This window comes from Myotis nattereri (assembly GCF_964212035.1).
Source record: "Myotis nattereri genome assembly, chromosome: 17".
Lineage (NCBI taxonomy): Eukaryota > Metazoa > Chordata > Mammalia > Chiroptera > Vespertilionidae > Myotis > Myotis nattereri.
Genome location: NC_138092.1, coordinates 48,372,365 through 48,394,255, shown reverse-complemented (window position 1 = coordinate 48,394,255; position 21,891 = coordinate 48,372,365). Strand labels below are relative to the sequence as shown.

Below are 21,891 nucleotides of genomic sequence, written 5' to 3'. Positions count from 1 at the left end.
GGGCGCGGGGGCGGTTTAAGGCATCAGGACCGCGCTACCCGATACCACAACCTGGTTGGAGGCCACATTCCCTCCGATGTGGTGGACGATGTGGTGGACGGGGCACTTACCCCAGAATCCTGCCCGCTACACCAAGTGTTGGGGGCAAATTCCTCAGCCAGGAACTTGACCCCTCTGGGTGTAGGAAGAACACACATGGGTGACCGCAGACAGGTGGGACATGATTTATTACGAACAAAGCAGCCAAAAACTGGCTGGTCGGTGGCAACTTACATACATGCTCAAATGGAAGAGGCCTTGTGCCAATTAGTGATGCTCGAATTGTATTAACATAAGCAGGTTATATAAGGGTGCGCTTGTGCCGTACGTCTATTGCTACTGCTGAGTCATTGCCCTTGGGCATGCATAGGGCAAAGGGGCCTTCCACATAGAAACACTGCTCTGTCCTAGCCTGCATGCATGCGTATGGTGAGTGGGGGGTAGGCCTTGAACCTCCGGCATACTCTGGTCAGGGCCCCCACACGTATACAGCAATTTTGAAAGAAAACAATGTTGTAAATTAGTGCTTCTTCCACTCAAACACGAATCCCAACCATGAACTCACTTAATCTTGTCTTCCCTGTGGGTTCTCAGGAAAACATTTACTTCCTTTCATCTATGACAATTTCAGGCATAAAACGCTTTATCCTTGGCCTGACCACAGGCCCTGGATAAGATATAGTCGGGCTTTACAAGCACGTTTTTGCTATTTATGGACAGTTCTGAGCTTCCTTGTTATTCTTTGGGAGTACCCCGAGCTACCTTGTTCATATACCGCTAGCAACACACTGAATATAATGAGCCTTTATACAGACCCACCTGTACCAGGTACTCCTCTAAGCTGACTACACATATTAACCCATTATCCTACAAAACAACTTTACTATTACATAGGGTCTGCTATTATCCATGTTTCACAGATGAGGAAACTGAGCACGGAGGAAGGACGAGTAAGTACATAGAGCTGGTAAGTTCCTGAGCAGGGACTGGGAGCCCTGCCCTCCCCCACTCACCTCACACCTTTGCGCTCCTCCACCACTGCACCTAGCAGCCAAGCAGCCAAGCCCTGGCCTGATCTCTATTTCTCTGGTCAGAGAAAGACCCTGCTGCCCAGCTCTAAAGTCATCTCCCAAACTGACCAAGGCAAATTTCTTGCAATTGGGATAGTGGCCATTCTTTGTTCTTTAGTTTTTATTTATTGACTAGAGGCCTGGTGCATGACATTCGTGCACTCGGGTGGGGGGTGGGGGTGGGCTCAGCCCGGCCTGTGCCCTTTAGCAGTCCGGGAGCCCTCCTCACTCTCTGAAGTCTTAAATGGAATATTTAAGAATGAAGAGTTCAACTGGAAAATGCCATGATCTGACCGGTCCTGGGAAGATGAATCTGGTGCTGGCATGTAGAGAGGTCCAGGGAGGGCGTGCTTGAGGAAGTGGGTGGAGAGAGCTGGTCCAAAACTTTCCCTCCGTAGCCACGGACACTGTGGGAGGTTTGGGAATGGAAGGGAAGGGTGTGTGGGCTGCTGCCTCTGGGAATACCTACGAGAAGGCAGTTAAAATGATCCCGCTATTTTGGGCCGAGTGGGTAAAATGAGAGCGTCATTATCTGAAATAGGCCTATCAGGAAGCTCATCTGATTCAGGAAGAACAAGTTCATTTTAGAATCCTTGGCATCATCCCGGTTCCACAGCTGGGAGACGCCATGAGTGAGCATATAAGGAGCTCCTTCAAGGGTCTCCAGGGTCCAGTAATTACGGGAAAGGGCTGAGAGCTGAGGGCCAGGCCATCTTCTGGAGGCGCCTGTGGAGAGCTGGGAGGTGGAATTTGGCATCTGATGTGAATAGACAGAGTATGGCTTCCCCAATAGCCTAACCTCACAGTGACAAGTGACTTTTCTGTGTCACACCTAAAATCCTTAGAAAGTGAGTATCGCTAGTTACATGGCAAACTGGTTATGTGCTTGGTCTCCAGACGTGATCTCACTTCATACTAATTTTTTAAAAATAACGAAGTCAAGCAGTTTGGAACTGGCCATCCTGCTTCTTTCTGCAAAGCTCGGACAGTGCCAGGGCCCCTCACTGGGGGGCAGAAAGCCCCTAGGCTTGTGGGACCCTGGCTCCCGGAGCAGGGAGGGAGCTGGAGTCAGGCCTCGCGGTGCGCACAGAGCCTGGCCGGTGGGCGGGCCATGCCATGGAAGTGCTTCAAGAACCCCCCGCTTAGGGGCCGACCCTCAATCTCGGATGGGGACACCTTCCCCGATGTCACAGAAGCTCTGGATCTGTCCCCGCACAGCAGAGACCATTCAGATGAACTTGCGGGGGCAAATCTCTTCCTTCAGAGTCTGACTTGGACCCAGAACCCCAGTTGCAGCGGTGCGCGCGGTCCCCTGTCCACAGGGAGTCCCCGACTCCGGGCGGGGGAGGGGGGCGCGGGGCGCGGCCGCGCGGAGGCCCCGGATCTGGAGGTCGCGGGTCCGGGAGGAATCCAGTCCGGGTTTTGCGGGCTCGGGGGCCCAGGGCGCGTGGCGGGCGGCGGCGGCGGCGCCCACAGCTCGCGCCCAGGCGGCCGCTGTAGGCCCGAGAGGCGCGGCCCGGCCGCCGGCCGCATGGGGCGCAGCGCGGCCCGCGGCTCCGGGGCGGCGGCGGCGTTGGAGGCGGCGGCGCGCGGCTCGCTCACACCAACCCCCTTCCCGCCGTAGCCCCGCCGCAGCCCGCAGCCCCGCGCACCCCGGCGGGAGCGGAGGACCGCGGGAAGCATGCAGGCGCGCCGCCTGGCCAAGCGCTCCAGCCTGGGCGGCCGCCGCGGGGGCCCCGCGCTGCACCCGCCGGGCCCGGCGCCCGAGAGCGGGAGGCCGCCGCTGCCCCCGCCGCCCCGGAGCGCGGGGCCCGGCCCCCCTCGGGCCGCCTTGTCGCCCGCGCTGCTGCTGCTCGGCGAGGAGGACGAGGAGGAGGAGGGCGCGGGCCGGCGGCGGGGGCGCGGGCGGCTGCTGGAGAGGCCCCGCGGGGGCGCGGAGGACGGGGACGAGGACGAGGACGAGGACGAGGAGGGAGTCATCGAGGTGGACGGCGACGAGGACGAGGACGGCGAGGAGCGCTTCCCGCCGCTGGGCCCTGGCCGCGCGGTCCCCAGGGGCCTGGCGCGGGGCGCGGGGAAGGTGCGTGCGGGCGGCGGGCAGCGCGGGGCGGGGCGGGGCCGGGCCGGGAGGGGCGTGGCGCGCGGGCCGCGGGCGGGGGTCGCTCAGCCCGGCCGGCTCCGGGCGCGGCGCTGCCCCTCCCTCCAGGGTGGGTCTCGCGCGGGCGCGGGCAAGGCCACCTGTCCCCGTGCGGTGGCGAACTTGGAGCTGGGACAGGTGGGCGCGGGTCTGTGCCCGGGGGCCGGCGAGTCAGAAGGGGGGACGTCGTTCTTCTTGGGGAAGCAGGGTGGTCCCTGGCCCGGGATTTGAAGGTTGGTCTGGCTCAGGGCTACCAGCCAGCAGTCCGTCCTGCCCATCAGCCCGGCTCTTCCGAGAACAATTGCTGCCGATCGGAGGCACCGGAGGGACCGGTGAGCCGGCCACAGCCGAGCCTGCGGTTTCTACGTGCATTTTGCTGGCAGCCTTGGCAGTGCCCCCTGCCCTCCCTGTTTAAACTCGACATTGTGTAGCATTTCCGCTTCTTTTCCTCCTCAAAACTGCAAATGAGCAAAAAGGAGGAAATGGAGAAATTGGGGGTCGGGGTGGGGTTGGCATTGGGAGCGAATGTGAGTGTGTGCCAGGATTCCAGCGAAGCCCTGGGCACTGGAGCGCGAGATCGCTGGGCGTGTGTATCTCCGGGAAATAAGGGGTTTATTATTACACAACTGACTGGCCGGGCTCCCAGGCGTGCGATTGGCCAAGGCAGGCCGCGCTGAGGTTCATGCACAGTGTGTGTTGCTAAGAAGTTTTGAAGGCAGCAAGTGGTAGGAGGGAGGGCTTTTTCTCAACAGTGGCCCTTAAAGCAAACCGCATGACAGCTTACTGGAGGTTTCGGGAGATAACAGTGGACAAAGTCAGCATCTATTGTGACAGTCGACCCTCGAGGAAGGGAAAATACATAAACTAGTGAGTTTAATAGATAGAGACTATATATATATTTTTAAATTTTTGCAGGGGTTTGCGGAAAAGTCAGCTCCTCAAAGCATGAAATTGTTGTTGCGAAGAAACCTTAGACATGAGCATTAGGACAGCCCCCGTGCTGGCATGGCCACAGATTTCTTTCCGAGGCCACCCTGCAAGTATCTTTCTGGGAGTGAGAAATTTTCAGCAAGTAGTCGTGTGGGAGGAGTTCTGACAGTTGCTTGTTGGAACCCAGACGGTGACCACACTCTTTGCCACGGCTGTTCCAAGCCTGCATTGATGGCTGTAGGACCCGGCTGGGTGTGGACATCAGTCACATGGCACCAGGACATTGAGGAGCAGGAGTAGTGAATATTTAGTATCTTCTTCCAGAAATACTGAAAATATGCCCTGTGGTTTGAACAGTGCATTGCACAATTTGTGATAGAAAACAATTACAATTCATGGTCTGTCTTCTAAGCAGACCCAGGGTAGGGGAAAAAAATCAAATCTATAAAAACAGAATAACTGTAGTGTGGTAATTTACATTATCAAAAAAGATTTTTCACGTCTAACAAATTTCTGTTACATTATATCAAAATGGGTTTTATTTTATAACTAGAGGCCCAATGCATGAAAATTCGTGCAAGAGTAGGCCTTCCTTTCCCTAGCTGCCAGCATCGGCTTCCCTCTGGCACCCGGGATCCGGGCTTCCCTCCTGCAGCCGCCAGCAGGCACCCGGGACCCAGGCTGGCTTCCCTCTGGCCCCGGCTTCATCAGGAAGGACATCTGGAATGACGTCTGGAAGGGCGCTTGGTCTAATTAGCATATTACCCTTTTATTATTCTAGATGTCTTGGTTAGAATAGTTGAGACATTTGAGATATAATTTGTATAAGTTTTTACTGCTTTTCAGCCATCTTGACATTGCATCTGAAGAGATTTTCCAGTGAAATGTAATGGGACATCCTATATAATAAAGAGGTAATATGCAAATGGTCGTCACACCCTCGCTCCCTTCCACCCTTGTGCCGGGGCTGGGGGACCTGAGGCCATGCCCCCTGCCCCGGTACCACCGGGTGACCTGAGACTGCACCCCCCACTCTGCAGGGCTTGATGGGGGACCTGAGGCTGCGCCCCCCCCCCCCCGACCCTGCAGAGCTTGATGGGGGTGGGGCCAGCCGTGTCTGGGTCTCAAGCGATTTCAAGGCGTGTGCGGGTGGGCGGGGACTTGACTCTGGGTCCCGCGGCACACCCCAGACTCTGACAGGAGGGAGATTTTCATATACATTTTACTAATTTTCTTTCATCGCTGACACTTCTATTATAGAGAAAGGGCAAATAGCAATATTAAAATATTTCCTCTAATTAATTCCCTTTTAATGTGCACGAATTTCATACACCTGGCCACTAGTTTTATTATAAATGCATATTACAATGTCAGTATCATAGATATGTATATCTGCAGGGGTGGGCAAAAGTAGGTTTATACTCATTGGCATGGAAAAAGACATGCAGGTTATGATGATTACAATAGCTTTATTAACTCTGTTTTGCATACTCACAGCTATATACCTACTTTTGCCCACCCCTGTATATATATACTAATATATATATATGTGTGTGTGTGTGTGTGTGTGTGTATATATGTGCATACATATACACATATGCACTTGTTTATTCAATATTTATTGAACACCTACGATGAGCCAGGTGCTACTCTAGAACACAGAAGTAAGCACCTTCATATACTCACATCTGATTAGAGGAATCATAGTAACAATCAAACAAAGATAGCTAAGCAGGGTGCTTGAGAGTGGAGTGTGCTACACAATGAGAGGGGAATGGTGGTACCTTAGAAACTGTTATGGAGATGACCTCCCTGAGGAGGGGATTTTGATCTGAGATCCGAGCTGCAGCTGGAGAAGATCTTTCCAGAAGGAAGGAATGGCAATGGCAAAGTCTAGATGTGGGAAGGAGGAAAGGTGGTGAGACTTGGTGGGTCGGAGATGCGCCAGGAAGGCAGGTTGGGGCAGCAGCTTAGAGCCCAGTGGGCCTTGAAATAGAGTATGAAGACTTTGGAACGCTTTAAGCAGTAATGGCATACGAGGCGGCTTGTGTTTTAAAAGGCAATGCCATGTGGAGTGCAGTGGACAGCAGGGAGAGACCAGCCAGGTGGCCATCGGCCAAGCGGGAGGTGAGGGCAGTGCTCCAGGTTGGCAGAGGGAGTGAGAGAGGAGTGGCTGGAGTCAGGACCTATTGTGACAGATGACTCTCGAGAACTTGCTGATGTGAGGGGAGGGAAGAGAATCCAGGGTGAGGCCCCAATGTGAAGGCTTGGTTGTACTGTTTGCTGTGATTGGGAGAACAACAGATTTTTGGAAGGGAAAAGAGTCCTGTTTTGGACATGTTACGTCCGAAGTAACAATTAGACATCCAAGTGGAAGCTGCAATGGCTGAAGTATGTGGGGCGGAGGGGAGAGGTCAGGGCTGGAGAGAAATATATGGGAGCCGCCAGCATGGTGATGTCGCTTGAAACTAGTTAGAGAAGAAGTGAGACAGGCCTGGAGAGGGAGCCTGGACCAGACCCTGCGGCTCAGCACTGCTCTGGAAGCAGGTCTGGGAGGAGGAGGAGGACGAGGAGGAGGCAGCAACCATGAGTGATGGGAACTGGGAAATGTGAAAGCCAGTCAGCCAAGTGAAATAGCTCTGAAAATGGGGTGCGCTGAGTGGTGCTGAATTCTGCTGGGATAGTGAATAAGATAAGGACGGAGGCATGTTCGTTCCGATTCGATAATGTGGAACTTGGTGTCCTTGACCAAAAAAAAATGTGAAGTCAGTGATGTGACTAGCGTGGGCTGAGCAGTGAATGGAGGTGAGGACACATATGGAAAACTGTTTACAAGTTTTGCGGGAAAGGCGAGCAGAGAGAAGCGGAGCATTTGGAGGGCATATGGCCCAGATTTATTTTCACAGGATACAGTAGTTGCTAGTGCATGATGGGAAAGTCTGGTCCAGGGCAAGTGTATTTGTTTTCTACTGCAGTGTAACAAAGTACCAAACACTTTTTACTTACAACAGTGGTCACGGTGTCTAGGGTTAGGAGTCCAGGCTCAGCTTCCCTGGGTCTATGTGGTGTCACAGGCTGTAGTCTGGCTGCTAGGTGGGCTGTGTTGTCATCAGGAAGCTGGACTGGGGAGGAGCTCCCCTCTGAACTCACTCAGGCTGTCAGCAGAATTCAGTCCCTTGCATCTGTAGGTCTGAAGGTCGAGCTTCTTGCTGGCTGCCACCTGGAGGCTGACTGCCTTCAGCTTCTAGACCCCCTCTTCCCACTCCACAGTGCTGTTTCATGTGGCCTTCCTCCACACAGCCGACTGCTTCATCAAGCCACCTGTCTGCGAGAGAGCTGGAGGCTCATGTCCTGCGCTGAACTCACAGGAGCAATGAAACGATCATCTTTGCTCTTGGTTGGCAGTGACTCCTGCGTTGCACTCACACTTAGGGGGAAGGGGTACACAAGGCACGGATACCAGGAATGGAGGATCACTGGGGGTCACCTTAAGGAGGAACCAAAGATTCAGAGAGAAGAGGGATAATTTCAGGAGGAAAGCCCTTGGAAAAGCCACAGGGGAGGGGACCTGGACCCCGAGGACAGGGGTTGGCCTTTGGTGGAAGCAAGAGCCCTTTGCTCATTGAATTAGAGAGAAGGTGGTGACAGGGAGCCCAGGTGAGGTGGTTATATGTCAGATGATGGTCGGATGAGGTGGTACTGGGCCGGTGGCCTGTGTTTCCCCCACACAGCAGGGAGGAAGGTCGTCGGCTGAGGGTGAGGGAGACCCGAATAGAGCTGAAGGCATCACAAACCTAGTATGGTCAGCTCAAGTCTAAGTGTATAGTCTCGTTTAAACTTGATTAATCACCCATGAGTCATCAGCATCATTACCATCCTCATTTTGCAGAAGTGATGAGCAGTTCCCGTAAAGACACAGGTGCTGAGGGGCAGAACAGGGCTGAGCCCGGGAAGGCTCACTCCGGAGCCTGCTTGCGTCGCTGTCTCGTGGACAAAGCAGACAGCTGGATTCAGCAGGGATGGGGCTCAGCCAGGTGCATGAGCAGTAGCCCAGCTGTGACTACAATCACAGATGTGGGATCTAAGAAAAATGAAGACAGGAAGGGGTGAGGGATGGTGACAGAGTCATGCATGGGTCAGTGAATCAGAGAAAACAAAGAGTAAACCAATAAAATCCGTAAGAGAATGGAAATGAAATGTAGGACAGTTTGGGTTCCAAAGCGACGTTATTGCAAATGAACGTTTGCTGACTGCTCGCGCCAGGAGCTGCACCGAGTGGCGTGCCTGCGGGCGGAGCTCCGAGACAGCACGCCGGGGGACCCTGTGGCCCCATCCTCCAGCCGAGGGGCCGACCGCGTGGCCACGGCGGTGTAGGCCCGTCCACAGCCTGTGCTTTCAATCACTGCACTGGGATCTCTGCTCTCTCCCCTTATTTATGTGGGATTTATACGCCCATTTATTTCCAGGAGGATTTGGGATTGCTAAGGAAATCGAGGAATAAATGCTAGTAAGTAGCTGAGGTGTTTGCCTGAGAACCGTAATGAGACGTCAGGAGAAACGTTGTATAGTGTGCTTTTCAGTTTCTGACAAAGAAAATTTACACATTGATCCTCAGTGGTAAGCTCCCGCCCCTTACCCGCTAAAGGGAAAAACTAACTAACTTCCTGGGCCTTGTTTCAGAAACGCTGAGTAGCAGAGTCAACAGATCTTCAACCAGAGTTTAATTTTTACAAGAACCGTGCCAAAGGGAGGAAGGGTTCTCTAATACATAGCTTTTCAGCGAAGGCCAAGCAGTGGGGGCTGAGATAATAGGCCAGGACTGCGCTCTGCGACGCTGTGGATTCGTTCAGGGACCAGAACCAGAGCATCTGAAGGGATTGGTCATTTACTGGGATAACATAAGTTTAGGAAAAGCCTGATGTGAAAGATGGCCTGGCAGTGTGTCAAGATTCTCTCTAGAGAAAAACTGGGAAGAAAGGCTTTTAAATGAGATACTAGATGCCGAAGCTCCCACCATCGATGCCCAGTAAATATTAATGGAACGGGATCCGCTTCCTGCGTGCCCGCTCTTCGGGAATGGCTAGCGCAGCGTTTGGACCATCTCTTGAATAGCAGATGACTGTGAGGAGCCTTTGGCAGGGGCTGTGCAGCAAACACTGAATTCCAATTTGCTAACAAGCATGTGTCTTGCAAACGGTCTGTGTTGGCTGCAGAGAAAAGCGTGTGCTTAAGACACCAGACAAAGTTGTCATTCACTGCCGGAGCTGGAAGGGAAACAGAGGATCCAGCCATCCAGTGCCCTCATCGGAGACACTGAAGGTGAATGCCGTCAGCTGGGGCTGCTGACCAGTGGGGGGCGAGGGTTAGTGCCCTGGTCTGCCAGCCCCAAGGGATCACCCTCCTCACTGAGTTAGCTCCCTGGGTCCGGCATGATCTGCACTCCACTCCCTTGGATTTTCAGGAAAAAAAAAAAAATCCCAATTTTCCCAAATGATCTCCCAGTGCTCATCAGCTCCTATGTTTGGAAGGTTCTTCCTTCGTAAAGCACCTCAGGCAGAGGCGGCCCACCTGATTGCAGTCAGGTGGGCGGGACCTTGGTGAACCCTGCCCCGGCCAGTGCTCCCCACTTAGCGCAGTTTCTACGGGATGTGCACATTCAGAGGGGGAACCTCATGGAAATGGGCTCCGTGTCCTTGTGCCTCTGGTGAGCTGGCCGAGCAGACGAGATGTGTACTCAGCCCTTAACTAGCCCCCTTCACCTGGCTTTTACTACTGGCTGACTGTGGGGACCTCCTCATCTGTGTTCCCGCCTCTTAGTGAGATGCAGCTGAAGGGAGCCACAGTGCTGTGTGTGCTTGACCTCTTCAACCACCCGGCCTCCCCCTTATTAAGCCTGTACCGGCCAGATTACTGTGTCCTCCCCTCGAGGAGGTGGGGGTGGGGGTGGGAGCTGCCCTCCCCACCACGCTGTGAACTGTCAGAGCGTCCCGCCTGTGTGGAGCAGCCAGCCTGGTCACAGGGACATGAAATGATGTCTGATGCCCTGCGCCATCTCAGTGAGGCCAGTCCATGGTGTTCGGTAGACGTCCTGAAACCTGTGGGCATATTGGAGACCTCACAACCAACCTTCAGGCCCAGCCAAATCCAAGTCGTTGACACGTGACGGTTTTCTCGGGGTTTGCTGTTGCGTTTCTGTCCGTTCCTCAGTAGATGTGGAAGGTGGGCCCTGAAACTCGGGGGAAAAGCAGTGATAAGGCTTTTCCCCCGAGTTTTCAGGGGGCCCAGCCTAATGAATTCCTGCCAAGTTGTCTAGAAAGAGGTTCCGAATTCCCTTTCTCTTTATCCCCTGATCAAGATTAGCTCTGCCAAGAGAGTTAGTTGGTTCCCACAATTTAGAATGCAATTGTGAGATGTCCCCTAAAACAATTGTAGCCAAATACCGTGTGTGAAGGAGGTGGTATGGCCTGGCTAGGAGGTGGTTCCTGCATGGCAGGTCAGGGATGAGCTTTGACCCCTGAAGCTGGCAAATGGTAGCCCTCATTTACCAGAGGGAATCTTATATAATAATCCTATATAATAAAAGGCTAATATGCAAATTGACCAAACGGTGGAATGACGGGTGCTATGACACGCACTGACCACCAGGAGGCAGACGTTCAACCTGGAGCTGCCCCCTGGTGGTCAGTGCACTCCCGCAGGGCTCACGGCTGGCGAGTGCAGTGAAGGTGGTGGGAGCCTCTCCTGCCTCCATGGCAGTGCTAAGGATGTCCAACTGATGGCTTAGGCCTGCTCCCCGTGGGCTCCTGGACTGCGAGAGGGTGCAGGCCCAGCTGAGAGACCTCCCTTCCACCCAAGTGCACAAATCTCATGCACTGGGCTTCTAGTCTATATCTATATAATAAAAGCCTAAGAGTCCGGTCGTCAGGTCAGCCATTCAACCAATCAAAGAGTAATATGCTAATGATATGCTAAGGCCACTCAACCTCTTGCTATGACATGCACTGACCACCAGGGGGAAGATGCTCTGACCAGTAGGTTAGCTTGCTGTTGGGATCTGGCCTATGGGGACTGACCGAGATGGGCCAGACACGCCCATGGTCCCTCCTCTGCCCCAATCGTGCACTGGTGGGGTCCCTCAGCCTGGCCTGCTCCCTCTTGCAATCCAGGCTGAGGGACCCCCCCCCCAAGTGCACGATTTTCATGCACCGGGCCTCTAGTATACATATCAAAGGCTAAGCAACTGTCAGACTGTCCAACCGTCTGATCGGCCAGTAGGTATGATGCACACTGACCACCAGAGGGCAGACGCTCAACACAGGAGCTGCTGAGCTGCGGTGACTTGGCAGCGGCAGTTCTTGGGTGATGCATCCCGGAACCAGGGAGGAGTGAGCCCAATTCCTCACGGGGCCATGTGATTCCACCTTCAGGCGTGGGTTATGTTGTTGCTGGGGCACTGTCAGCCTGAATCTGGTTTACTGCCGAGCTGTGGTGACTGCAGACCCCATTGAGCTGCGGTGCCACCCCAGGTGCAGCTGACTGGGGTGGGACAACGGGAGATTGGCTCCAGGGCATGTCCAGCCTGTCTCGCCCAGTCCTGCCCCGCTGGCCACCTTCTAATTAATTTCCTTTCAATGTGCATGAATCCGTGCACCAGGCTACTAGTATGATATAACACTGAGATTCCTTGAGCAGAGCCAGAGTGATCAAATCCCACCACTTTGTTGAAGATACTGTTTTGAAAACTCCGGTGTTACAGTCCAAGGGCAAACAGGCTCAGCTCCAGTCTTGAAGGAGAGGCTGTCATTCTGGGCTAAGAACTTTGCAGTAACGGACAAGGGGGTTTCCCTCACTGTGCAGGACACCGGGAGCCTGGAGGTGCCAGTGCTGCCGGGAGCTGCTCTGTGACGGCGGCTCCACGTTTCCCTGAGCTGCACCTGACGTGCTCTCCTGACTTGGGACTAATTGGCATGGCCAGTCAGAGCCAGTGAACATCAGAGGTGCACCTGCATTCTAAATTCAGTCCATTTTTAAAAAGGCTGTGTGCCTTGAAGCACCATGGGAAAACCCGCAGACGGGTCACCTTAGCTCATTGATATGACCCTGGTTGTGGGCTCATGAGAGAGAAGCAGAGAGCAGGTTTGAGCACAGTGAGCGCAGCCCCCCAGCCGCTGCCGCCTCTGCGCGGCTCAGGGGACAGGAGCACAGGCTCTGGGTCCAGTGCTGGCTTCTCCACCTGCTGGTGGGGGCCTCCTCAGGCTCCCTGACGTCAGGCTTCTGTGCCGTCACAGACAGTGGGGATCCGTTCAGCCCTCCTCCATGGAATACGGCCTGGAGGCCTCCCAAAACTACACCTGGCTGCCAGTTGATTTCCTTCGTGGTTTTGGAAGGAAAGCTTTTGTGACATTTTGTTTGAGGATCCAGAATCCCACAGGAATTTTGGCTGTTCCAGCCTCCTCCTGGGTGCAGGCCCCAGGGCAGGACAGGGAGTGGCTTCCCGGCCTGAGCTCTCTGGGGGGCCTTGTGGTGGGAAGCTCGAGGCTTCCCTTTTAGCTCAGGACCCGCTTGTGCGAAGAGGACAGAGGCTTCTGCCTCTTGGCCATCAGCTGCTCAGATCTGCACCTCCCACAGTGAGCACGCCTGGCTGCCTCCGAGCTGGAACAGGCTGAGCGCAAAATTACTGTGGGATTCTGGATCCTCAAACAAAGTGTCCCTAAAAGCTGCCATGGCGGCACCTTGCACCCTGAGACGGAGCCTGGGCTTGCCCTTCCAGTCCTACTCTGCTCTGGCGCCAGGCCTGCTGACCTCTTGTTGGGTGAAGGCGTCACTCTGTCCTGTGGGTAGACGGGGATGCGGAGCGCAGAGTCCCTCGGAACTGGGCAGCCCCTTGCCTCTGCCATTGGAGGGACAGCGGCTGATGCGGGGAGGGCTCTGTGGGGAACGGCCTGGGAAATGCCACTGAGTGAGAGAGAAGGGTTTCTAAAGTGAGAAGACACTTTCATATGGAACCACTGGGAGAGAGTACACACCTTGCACCTAAAGAAGGCATGATGGCCTGGGCAGGGGCTCAGCTGGAGCGTTGTCCTGTGCACCAGAAGGTTGCCAGCTCAAGTCTCCGTCAGGGCACATTCCTAGGTTGCAGGTTCGATCCCTGGTCAGGGTGTGTGCAGGAGGCAACCAATCCATGTTTCTCTCTCACATTGATCTCCCTCCCACCCTCCCTCCTTCCCTCCCTCCTCCCTGCCCTCTCTCTCTAAAGTAAATAAAAACATATCTCCAGGTGAGGATTGAAAAAAAGCCAAAGTCACTGATCATAGAGGCCGAGAGCCTGTGCTTCCAAGGAGGTGACTGTCGCTTATACTTCATGTTATTGATTGTACTAAGGAGGCTTTTTTCCAGAGCTGCATTCCCTTGGGATGCATTTTGGGAAATACTGGCTTATAATTATTTTTCTAAATGGGAAATCCATGGATAAGTGGTTTATACTTGGGGTAAATAATGAAAACTGCATTATTAAAGAAATACATTGTCACATGTGCAAAGAGTAAAAATGTTAGTGGGTCATGGAGGCTTGGAAATATTTTTCCTCATAAGCTGATAATTTATTCAGTATTGAGTTTCTTTTAAAAAGGAGTACAATGGGGCCTTGACTTACGAGTTTAATTCGTTCCGTGATGGAGCTCATAACTCAAATTACTCATATGTCAAATCATAAAGTGAACGAGTGAGACTCGTGATGCTGGGCTAATGTTGTGGTGTTCACTGTGACGTTCGCTGCGCCAACTAGTGGTGTGCTATCTGAAGCTGCCTTGTAACCCAAATTTTAGCTTGCAACTCAAAGCAAAAAATCGTATCTTGAAAAACTCGTTAGTCGGGACACTTGTAAGTCAAGGCCCCACTGTATTTCAGGCCTGGCCGGTGTGGCTCAGTTGCTGAATGTAGTTCTGTGCACCAAGAGGTCACTGTTTGATTAGGCTTGGCCTCCAGTAGGGGGCGTGCAGGAGGCAGCAGATCCATGTTGATGTTTTTCTCTCATGAATGTTTCTCTCTCCCTCTTCCTTTCTCACTCTCTAAAACACACACACACACACACACACACACACACACACACACTAAAAACATATTTTAGAAAACACATTTTTTTTTTCTTCAGTTGATCAGCAGCCTAGCCAGGATCTCTAGCCAAGTTCTGGTCAGGATCTCCAGCAAAGTTCTGGTTAGGATCTCCAGCCAGGTTCTGTGTCCATGGTCTCTTGCTAGGTTCTCCAGCCAGGTTCTCCAGGTTCTCCAGCCAGGTTCTGTAGCCATGTTCCCTCGCTAGGTTCTACAGCCAGGTTCTGTCCAGGTTCTCCAGCCAGGTTCAGTCACCAGGTTCTAGTCAGGTTCTCTTGCCATGTTCTATCCAGGTTCTGTAGCCAGGTTCTGTCTCTAGGTTCTGTGGCCAGTTTCTGTCCAGGACCTTTTGCCATGTTCTCTCCAGTGAAGTTCTTCTGTCTCTAGGTTCTGTGTGGGTTCTGTGTCTAGGTTCTGTGTCTAGGTTCTGTGGCCAGTTTCTGTGGCCAGTTTCTGTCCAGGATCTTTTGCCATGTTCTCTCGCTAGGTTCTGTCTCTAGGTTCTGTCTCTAGTTTCTGTCCAGGATCTTTTGCCATGTTCTCTCCAGCGAAGTTGTTCTGTCTCTAGGTTCTGTGTAGGTTCTGTGTCTAGGTTTTGTGACTAGGTTCTGGGTTCTGTCAGAAAACACTTTTTAAAAGGAGTATTTCATGTGGTAAATTTTCACTTGTACATCTTGTGTGGAGTTTAAAAACGGGTGGAAAACACACCTTTTCTCAGTAAATCGGGTCCATGTGGGTCTCATGGAGGATGGGAGCTGTGAGAATCATAGGTGTTTATACCCAGGAAAGTGGGCTACTGATGTGTTTCCCATTGTTAAGGAAGAGACTGAAAAGATCAGAATACTGTCAGTGAAAACAGTGGGTAATTCACTGGGACACGAGGATGGGCACACATCCTGTCAGCAGCAGGGTGATCATTGCAAATAAAGGGGTTTGGCACTTGGAACACTGAATACCTTAATTGGATATTGTCCAGTGCCTATCTCAGTGTGACCCAGCATTCAATGTATTGTATTTATAGAGGGCCCTTGTCACCAACTTCATTTGACCCCACTGGTAATTTGGGAGGCAGATATTGTTATCTCTATCCTATAGATATGGAAAACAAGCCCCAGGGAAGATTTAGGGCATTTTCTGTGGAAAAAAAGTATGTGAGGTAATTATATTCCAAATGACATAGATATTTGTCAAACATTTTAGAGAACATTTGGAACAACAGATTTTAAAAATAATTGGAATTGGTACCCAACCAACAATGGGAATTGAAGGACAGGGGAGCGCTGTAATATAATTTTTATGGGTTGTCATAAATACTGCCATGTCGCTTGCACATGCTTCACAAATCAGATGAAGTGCCTACTGAAGGCCATACCTCACGAATTTCTGTTACTTCAGGTTAGGACCCAAGGTTTAGTTTAAAGGACAGTTTTTTAAAGTGTAAGCTTTTGAAATATTTTCAGTTAGCAGGTCCACATACTTGCAGCACAGAAGTGGTTTAACAAAATATGAGAAAAATAGTGGAAATATTAGAATAAGGATCTTGAACTTATACAAGTAAGTATGTGGAGAGTATCTGAAAGAAAATTAGTCTTGTTCCATCAGATATTAGAAGCAGGAAAATTATCTCAGAAAAAGGAGGAAGACGTACTGAACACTATGGCATCTTAGAGTGGGGAGAGGTGGTCGGCAACAAAGGAGCTGCCACTCGAAGGTTTGAAAGGGCCCAGGGAGGGTTTACAGACAGGGAGCAGGGGTGCTTTTTGCATTTCTCGTACATCAGAGGTATGTGTGCTCTTTAGAGAAGATTGTGCTGGAGGGCTAGCCAGTGTGATAAGGCAAGAAAAATAAATGAAGCATAAAAATTAGGAACAAAGAAAGTCACACTGTCTCTATTTGCAGGTGATATAATCACTTACAGAGAAAACCCTAAGTGATCAATAAAACCAGTAGAACTGATCAGTGAATTTAGCAAGATCACAGTATATACGATCAGTTTACAAAAACAAAACAAACAAAAAAAAAAACAACCCACAAAACAATTGCATGCACTGCATTTGGAAAATAAAATTTAAAAAATACATTTACCAGGATATCAAAAACTAAACATTTGGGAATAAAATATACAAAAGAGTCGAAACTATACAAAAGAGATGTGTGAAATCTCTGACATGGATGAGAATGATTAACGAAGAACTAAATAAATGAATTGATAGACCATGTTCAGTTAGCAAACTCAATATGATTAAGATGTCAGTGCTTCACACACTGGTTTATAGGTTCAACACCATCCCAATCAAAATGTCGGCAGGACTTTGTATAGATGTCTTCGGGAATGCAAAATAACTCTAATAGAAAACTTATGGAAAAAGAAGAACAAAATTGGAGGACTTGCTCTACTTAACTTTAGGGCGTGCTGTGAAGTGAGAGCAATCCAGAACGTTCGCTACAAGATGCACAGATGGGTTCATGCAGCAGAATAGAGGGTCCCAAGTAAGTGCACACGGAGATGTGGTTCGAGAAAGGCACCAAATAAATTCAATGGAAAAGTTTTTTCCAACTAAGAGTCCTAGGAAGACTATCCACATAGGAAGAAAGTAAAAAACATTCTCCCCCTACCTTGCAACCATACACAAAAATTAATTCAAAATGACTCGTAGTACTAAATGTAAGAACTAAAACTGTTATAAAGCTTCTTGAGGAAAATCGAGGAGAAAAATCTTGGCAACCTTAGGAAGGCAAAGAATTTTAGAACAGAAAGCACTAGTTATAAAAGGGAAAGAATGGATAAATTACACTTTATCAAAACTAAAGACACAGGCCATCAAGAGACACAATTAAGAGAGTAGGTGGATAATTAAATGAATTTCTTCTGCTACCACTTATGTCTGGGAGCATCCGGACATCGCATTCCTTCAGTGCCGGCTCAGCGCCGGCCGCTTCGCCGCACGCAGAGTATGATGTGGTCCTCATGGGGCATTCAGCTTAGTGGGAGGAACAGTCACACAAATAATATGGAATGACAGATGCAAGGACAGTGCAGGTAAAGGACTCACAAGACAGCTTTCGTTTGAGAAATGTAGAGCCCTGGCGTGGTTAATGATCTGCTAAGTCGCCAAGCCAGCCTAAGCGTGAGCTTGCTGGATCCTATCTGCACCGCCCCCCCTCTCCACCCCCCCCCCCCGTCTTTTTTTGCTTTCTGCTGTTCTCAGCAAAAGGAGTGGTGTTGTAAGCATCAGCTTAGTGGCTAGGATCAAGCAGTAAAGGGCATTCATGTTTTCAGTTTACTACGGGGAGAAATGGTATTGTAGATCTTTAGAGAAATCCCATTTTAAAGTCGCTGTGTTTTAAAGGCCTTGTTGTAAAATTAGTTACCAACATGGAAGTTAGGCAAGTTTCTCTAGGTAAGCTTCCCTGCTCAGGCGGGCTGCCCTCTGGGCTTGGCTGAGTATCCGTGGTGGTCCCTGTGGCAGGGTTGGCTAGGTTGACAGGGAGGCGCTGGGGAGTAGGAACACAGTGACAGGAAGTAAATGCTTGTGTCCCTTCGTTCCCCTTGGATGGTGGCAGCAAAACACTGGTTTTGTCTTGTGTCCTTCGGATCACTTCACACACATACTTGTATTTCTTACCATCTCTTTGCCCGTCATTATTATTCCAACTTAATAATGAGGCAGCCAGGGCCAGAGGTTGCATAGCTTTTTGAAGATGACTTAACAAATGACTCCGAATCCTTTCTCTCTGACTCTCCCACTCGGTTTTGGTGTTTCTCTGCCGGGTGTTGGTAGATTTTCATAGTGGTAGCTTCTGTTGCTACTCGTTCTTGATTTCACCCTCTTCTGTTTACCCAAGTCCAACTGCTGATACCTTGTTTCCCAGTGAGTTCAAGACCCTCATCATAGTCTCCGCTTCCCCCAAGCACCCATTGATTCTCTTTTTCTGCAATATTGGTGGCTGGTATCCAATACAAATACCTTCGCAGGAGTGGTTCGCAATAAATGTTTAAATGAATAAAAAACGAAAGACCAAGCATCTCGTTGTCCAAACACTTTGATCATTTTCCTCTATTACCTCCTATTTCTCGTGTATTACCAAGTTTGATGTATTTTTCCATTGTGTCTGTTTTTTGTTTTTTTTATTTATTCCGGAAGTCCTCATTGCTTACTTTTTGCTTCTAGTCCCTCCTCAGTCAGGTCTGTTTGTCACAGAGCTGCTAAAATAATCTTAGGTCTTACATAACTTTTTCACATTCAAGAAACAATACTTGTGTAATATTCCCAAGTCCTGATAAGAAGAAAGAAGGACCTAGTAATCATGTCGCATCCCGTGCCTCATTCACGAACAGCATGTGTTCACTTGCTGTGTGTTCCCTTCCAGACCGCGAGAGTGGTATCATTCTCTGCGAGATCCCTTACCTGGCAAACTCTTTTCTTGGTGACCTACTTTGAAACAAAAAAAGTAAGTTAACAATGCTTCAGTAGTGGGAATAGACAGAAAAAGACAGTCCATACTTGCTGAATTCAAATCAGAAAACATGCACTTTAGTGCTACAGTGTGCAAACATCGTGCACTTTGGGGCTCTGGGCAGCTCTGAGTATGTCTTACTTTCTAGGCGTTCCCAGTTCAGGGAAGAACTCAGACACTTGCCTATTCTCACTCACTAACACTCAGTCTCAACAAATGCGGTTACTTGACCCACTGCCAATTAAAAGCTGGCAATTAGCAGGAAGAGAGTGTATCTCTCTACTTCCAGTCCATGTGCTGGTGGAGGAAATGTCCTCTGTGTTTAAAACACTGTGCACGTGAGCATGGGGAACAATACACAGGGGGTCCCCCCAAAATGTAGACACACTTTCACAGCTGATAGCTCAGTTTTGAAAATGAAATGTACTTTAATAAACTAAGGTTGATCAGTCACAGGTAGCAACGCTTTTTTCCCCTCTATTGATTAAGGTATTATATATGTGTCCTTATCCCCCCATTACTCCCCCAACCCCCAACTCATGCCCTCACCCCCCTGTTGTCTGTGTCGATTGGTTTGGCTTATATGCATGCATACATGTCCTTTGGTTGATCTCTCCCCCTTACCCCCGCCCTCCCCTACCTTCCCTCTGAGGTTTGTTGGTCTGATCGACGCTTCTCTGTCTCTGGATCTGTTTTTGTTCAGTTTATGTTGTTCATTATATTCCACAAATGAGTGAGATCATGTGACATTTATCTTTCTCTGACTGGCTTATTTCACTTAGCATAATGCTCTCCAGGTCCATCCATGCTGTTGCAAATGGTAAGAACTCCTTCTTTTTTACCCCAGCGTAGTATTCCATTGTGTAGATGTACCACAGTTTTCTAATCCACTCATCTGCTGATGGGCACTTAGGCTATTTCCAAATCTTAGCTATGGTGAATTGTGCTGCTATGAACATAGGGGTGCATATATCCTTTCTGATTGGTGTTTCTAGTTTCTTGGGATATATTCCTAGAAGTGGGATTTACTGGGTCAAATGGGAGTTCCATTTTTAAATTTTTGAGGAAACTCCATACTGTTTTCCACAGTGGCTGCACCAGTCTGCATTCCCACCAGCAGTGCACGAGTGTTCCTTTTTCTCCACATCCTCGCCAGCACTTGTCATTTGTAGATTTGTTGGTGGTAGCCATTCTGACATGTGTGAGATGATACCGCATTGTCGTTTTGATTTGCATCTCTCAGATGATTAGTGACTTTGAGCATGTTTTCATATGTCTCTTGGCCTTCCTTATGTCCTCTTTCGAAAAGTATCTATTTAGGTCTGTTGCCCATTTTTTGATTGGGTTGTTTATCTTCCTTTTGTTAAGTTGTATGAGTTCCCTGTAAATGTTGGAGATTAAACCAATGTAGCAGGATACAAAATTAACACCAAGAAATCTATGGCTTTTTTATACACTAATAGTGAATTACAGAAAGAGAGATTAATAAAACAATCCCATTTACCATCGCACCAAAAAAAATAAGATACCTAGGAATAAACTTAACTAAGGAGGTAAAAGACCTGTACTCAGAAAACTACAGGACACTGAAAAAAAGAGATAGAGAAGACATAAACAGATGGAAGAACATACTGTATTCATGGATTGGCAGAATCAACATCATTAAAATGTCCATACTACTCAAAGTAATCTACAGATTCAGTGTACTCCCCATTAAAATACCAATGGCATATTTCACAGACCTAGAACAAACTCTCCAAAAATTCATCTGGAATAAAAAAGACCCCGAATAGCTACAGCAATCCTGAGAAAGAAGAACAAAGTAGGAGGGATCTCAATACCAGATATTAAGCTGTATTACAAAGCCACTGTTCTCAAAACTGCCTGGTACTGGCACAAGAACAGACATATAGACCAGCCGTGGGCAAACTACGGCCCTCGGGCCAGATCCGGCCTGTTTGAAATGAATAAAACTATTGAAAAAAAAGACCGTACCCTTTTATGTAATGATGTTTACTTTGAATTTATATTAGTTCACACAAACACTCCATCCATGCTTTTGTTCCGGCCCTCCGGTCCAGTTTAAGAACCCATTGTGGCCCTCGAGTCAAAAAGTTTGCCCACCCCTGATATAGACCAATGAAATAGAATAGAGAACCCAGAAATCGACCCAAACCTCTATGCTCAATTAATATTTGACAAAGGAGGCAAGAATATACAATGGAGTCAAGACAGTCTCTGCAATAAATGGTGTTGGGAAAATTGGATAGACACATGCAAAAAAATTGAAACTAGACCACCAACTTACACCATACACAAAAATAAACTCAAAATGGATAAAGGACTTAAACATAAGATGGCAAACCATAAAAATATTAGAGGAATCCACAGGCAGCAAAACCTCAGACATATGCCGAAGCAATATCTTCACCAATACAGCTCCTATGGCAATGGAAACTAAGAAGAAAATAAACAAACGGGACTACATCAAAATAAAAAGCTTTTGCACAGCTAAAGAAACCATCAACAAAACAACAAGAAAGCCCACTGCATGGGAGAACATATTTGCCAATGTTATCACCGATAAGGGTTTACTCTACAACATTTACAGGGAACTCATACAACTTAACAAAAGGAAGATAAGGAACACTTTTTATTAAAAATTTATTTACATGTCATATGCCCACTAACATTGACCGGGTTATATAAGTACAGCCATATGGAAGTACAGCCCCAAATAATTTCATTCATTTCTAGCAGTTTCAGGGTTCTTGTTAGCAAAGCCCCACATTGCTTTTCTCTCCTAATTTTCAAGATGTAGATCTTAAAGCTCCAAAGGATGATATTCTAATCTTAGTGTGAAAGCACATTGGGCATTTAACATAGTGTGTGATTTTCAAGGGTTCTATACTGACTGAGGGCGCTGGGCTCCCTTCTCAGCCATTGCTCTTCAAGTGGGATTGCCCTCGAGAGTCACCTACCAGCAAAGGAAGTGCAGCCCCCATGTGGCTGCTCACACGCTCAACCCTGACCGAGCAGTCGTGCTCTCTCTCAGTCCACGCTCTCAATGGAGTCCTGAGAGGTCCTGCCAGGGTCAGTTGGAAAACAACAAGTGTCCCAACCTGATGATTGGCCCATCCATCCTGC

At 49.5% G+C, this 21,891-nt stretch overlaps 1 protein-coding gene across 2 annotated transcripts in view; it reads left to right on the top strand.

Annotated features, from left to right (window-relative positions):
• Positions 1–2,790: 2,790 nt before the first annotated feature.
• The window catches only part of ZNF704 (zinc finger protein 704), a gene marked incomplete at its 5' end in the record, with an annotated part of 137,934 nt that continues 118,833 nt past the window's right edge, over positions 2,791–21,891 (top strand). For both annotated transcript variants that reach the window (XM_081110942.1, XM_081110941.1), the window contains one exon: positions 2,791–3,189. In XM_081110942.1, the coding sequence (XP_080967068.1) occupies positions 2,791–3,189 (399 nt within the window). The remainder of the gene's footprint in view (positions 3,190–21,891) is intronic.